A 3,887-nucleotide genomic window follows, 5' to 3' on the forward strand; every position below is an offset into this window, starting at 1 on the left:
TGAAACTCATGAGCTCACGGGACTGATGGTCTTTTTCTATGCATCTGAAGAGGAGGAGTTTATTTTTTGGCCACTTCCCATTTTAGTGACTGGTTAAAATGTACAGTAAATATCACTTCTACTCTATAACACACACTTGTCTAATCTACATTTATTAAAGTAAGTTACAGTGAGATAAAGTTAAAGTGAGCTAAATCAACACGAGTATAAAATTATAAATTATAAACAGGAAACTGATCTGTGTCCTTCATTCCATCATTTTCACATCCAATTTAATGCTGGACACTGAAAAGACCTTTTACACTCTCTGTTCAGCATAAAACATTAATCAGATAAGTCCATAGATTAGAGAAACTTATTCACAGGGTGTACACAGTGTCAAAATATCTACTTCCTCTTGTTACTTTTGTTCATCTAGTATGTAGCTATCATATAGAGAGGTGACAAAGGGGGGGGGGGGGGGGGGACAACATGAAGACTTCTATTAAGGGGTCAGGCCATGATTCGATGCATGGAGCAGCTTCTCTGGAACTGTAGTAGAGGTATGAACCCCATCATTCCAAAAGTGGTGTTTTGAAGAAGGTGGTGGAGAATGGTGTCTAACACAGCAGTCCAAATGTTCTCATAGGTATTTAACTGAGTTAAGATTTAGTGTGAAGGACAAAGCCTTTGATAACTTTCAACCTCTTCAAACCATACATACTGTCATATCACAGCCAACCATCAACTCCGTTTTCCAGGAGGCACCGCTAACTACAAACATGGCCGCTGAGGACTACACTTCCCACACACGCACATGCTCGCCTTGACTGGAGTACTAACCTGCAAGCAATCTCACACACAGCACATGGGCAGTATTTAAGGACTTTGTCATACAAGCAGACATTGTGAAGTAAACGTTCAGTTGACTAGTTCTCTGCCGTTATCCAAGCCTTAGATTTCGTGTTTTGCCAAAGTGACTTTGACCATTGTTTTTGTTCTCGACCTCGATTCTCTGCCTTGCCTAGTTTTGTCTGTTTGCCGGATTGCCCAAGACCCTACCTGTTTATTGACCACGGATTTTGCCTTACCCCTTTGGATTATTATTATATCTGCCTACCTGCACTTGCTTCCGTCTCCGCCTACAAAGCGTGCACGTATGATAACGTCATTTGTCGTGCTGGAAGGTGAAACTTTTCTTCATCTTCAGCTGACTAACAGAAGCCTGAAGTGTTTTGTGCCAAAATAGCTATGCATTTGGAGATACCCATGATTCCCTCTGTCTTGACTAGCGCCCCAGTCCCAGCTGTAGAGATGCAGCTGGATAGCTTGATGCTGTCACAACCATGCTTCACCGTGGGTTTGATGTTCTTTGGGTAATAAGTGGTCTTGTTTTTGCACCAAACATATCTTTTAGAATTATGCCTGAAAACTTCTAGCTTTGTGTCATCAGACCATAACACATTTTGAAATTGACCTTTTATCCATTTATAGTTAGTTGATGTGCAAGGTCTGCAACAGAGGTTAGTTCCTGTTCTCACTTGTCTTAACAGCTATAAAGAGTTGTTCCCTCATCAGCCTCTTTTTTCTTTCTCTTGAAGTTAAGACAAAAAACTATTTCAGCTTGTCGTGTACGTGAGAAGCCACAAAGTGTTTCTCTGCAAACTCCTCTGCCCTGAAGACTTTCCCTTTTCAAAAAGGGACAGCTTTAGAAGCCTTTGTCACATTTACATTACAGCACTGTGAAATCCTTTCCTTCGCATATCCCAGCTTGTTAGGAAGCTGTGGTCACAGTGCAGGGTCAGCCATGGTACGGCGCCCCTGGAGCAGGGAGGGTTAATGGCCTTGCTCAGGGGCCCAGCAGTGGTGCTTGGCGGTCCTGGGGCTTAAACCCTGACCTTCTGACCGGCGCCTTAACCGTTGAGGCGTTAACCACTGCCACTTTACTTCTGACTTTTAAAAAGTGCTGACACTTTAAAAGTGTCAGCACTTACAGAAATACTAAAGAAACATGTCCTTGCAAAAACTTTCACCATGTCACCAATACACTTTTTTTTTAAACGTTTAAATTGTTACTATAGAAACAATGCCATATAAAAATGAGCTTTTAAATATAAACCTGTGATTTGTAGCTGCACTAATGTCAGAACTGCAGTTTAAAAAAATGTATCAGGTGTAAGACTGCAACAGCGCTGTAGTATAAAACAAAATTATATTTAGTTCCATCTTCAAAGGGATGCTTTTACTAATATAGTGAAATGTTTATGACTTTTTCAACTCACGCTGTGAATCCTTCTTCTTATCCATCTGACATTTGTCTTTTCTGTGTCTTCACAAAGCAAATGATGACTGGAACTAAGATGAGAAGCAGTCCTGCTGTCACTCCAACACCAATGTATAGAGCCAGAGATACTGAGAGAGAAATCATCATCATCAGGCTTTTCAAACATTAAACTGCAGAACACACAAAAAACAGAACTAGTTTTTATTACTATACCTTTCACAGTGATTTCCAGCAGCTCAGTGGTAGTGGAGGTAAAGGTGCGTGAAGACACGTTAACTTCATAAGCACAGCTGTAGTTTCCCTGATGGACAAAATCTGCCTCAGAAAACAGGAAGACGGCTGAGTGGTTAACAGCCGACTGAGTTCTGGTGATGTTGGATCCACTGAACTTCAAGTGGAAGGAACCTCCTGGATACTGAGGTTCAGTGGAGCAGATGATGGAGAAGCCGTAGCCTCTTGTTACTTCTGGTCCACCAGCAGCAGTGAAGAAGATATTGGGCTGCTGCAGGTTCACTAGAAAACAACAAACATGGTCTCTCTTATTGAAAAAGATGAAATGAAGAGAATTAATTGGTTTATAGCTGAAGTCAGAGCTGCAAATTTTGTCTGGTACTAGCAAAAAAATATCCAGAACATGTCGCTTACCCACGGTGATGCTGATGGAGTTGCTCCAGGATGATGTGGAGGCACTTTCCCTGTAGGAGTAGTCACAGGTGTACTGGCCCTGATGTGTGGCATCTACAGTCAGTTTAAATGTTGTTGTAGATTCTGCAGTTTGATTCTTTACTGATGTCCCAGTTTTATACAAACTGAAGTCTACAGAGATGCATTTTGGGCTGGGTGCGGTACATCTGAACTGAAGGACTTCTCCAGGTGAGACCATAGAGTTTGGGGAGATCCAAGTCAATGTGGGAGTCTTCAAGTCTGCAAGTATTGCCAAATAAAAAAAAACCTTATTTGAGCACACAACACCAGCATCTTCACCATGTCCATCATTCTCTACTCCAAATCCTCTGTGTGAGCACTGATCTAATACACTCAGTTCCATTACACTGAACTTCATCCAGCCAGGTTGATTCACTTCCCTGACCAAAGCGGGCATTACGAGCAGCACTGATGGCTTTGCCACATCCAAGCTGCACTGAAAAAAGTGAAACAACCGTGTCATTTATTCAAAGTGCATTTTTATATTGGTCTAATTCAGAGATGGGCAACTTTGATAATGACGAGGGCCAGAACTTTTTCTCTTTTATACCAAGGGGCCAGATTACTAATCCACACTAAGACATTATTTTATTCAATTTCCTCTTTATTGAGGGAACTCAATGTACAATCAATTCAATGTGTTTTTAAAGAATTTCATCCATCCATCCATCCATCTTCTACCGCTTACTCCTTTTCAGGGTCACAGGGAACCTGGAGCCTATCCCAGGGAGCATCAGGCACAAGGCGGGGTACACCCTGGACAGGGTGCCAATCCATCGCAGGGCACAATCACATACACTCTCACACACCACAGACACTTTAGACACGCCAATCAGCCTACCATGCATGTCTTTGGACTAGGGGAGGAAACCGGAATATCCGGAGGAAACCCCCGCAGCACGGGGAGAACATGCAAACT

At 42.2% G+C, this 3,887-nt stretch overlaps 1 protein-coding gene across 1 annotated transcript; it reads right to left on the reverse strand.

The window, feature by feature from the left end:
• Positions 1-1,593: 1,593 nt before the first annotated feature.
• On the reverse strand, positions 1,594-3,473 carry LOC128617789 (uncharacterized). Its single transcript, XM_053640935.1, has 3 exons — positions 2,909-3,473; positions 2,477-2,776; positions 1,594-1,667 (listed from the first exon to the last, which is right to left on the reverse strand). Exons 1-3 carry the CDS (start codon positions 3,429-3,431, stop codon positions 1,594-1,596), a joined length of 897 nt encoding a protein of 298 aa, XP_053496910.1. The 5' UTR covers positions 3,432-3,473.
• Positions 3,474-3,887: the final 414 nt, after the last annotated feature.

This window comes from Ictalurus furcatus, chromosome 2, assembly GCF_023375685.1.
Source record: "Ictalurus furcatus strain D&B chromosome 2, Billie_1.0, whole genome shotgun sequence".
Taxonomy (NCBI): Eukaryota; Metazoa; Chordata; class Actinopteri; order Siluriformes; family Ictaluridae; genus Ictalurus; species Ictalurus furcatus.

Excerpts from the sequence above, each read along its gene's own strand:
- LOC128617789 (XM_053640935.1), bottom strand. The coding sequence starts at position 3,431 with ATGACACGGTTGTTTCACTTTTTTCAGTGCAGCTTGGATGTGGCAAAG. Across the intron at positions 2,777-2,908 it reads CTCCATCAGCATCACCGTGG|TGAACCTGCAGCAGCCCAAT; the intron begins GTAAGCGACATG and ends GTTGTTTTCTAG. Across the intron at positions 1,668-2,476 it reads GCTGGAAATCACTGTGAAAG|GGAAAGTCTTCAGGGCAGAG; the intron begins GTATAGTAATAA and ends CTTTTTGAAAAG.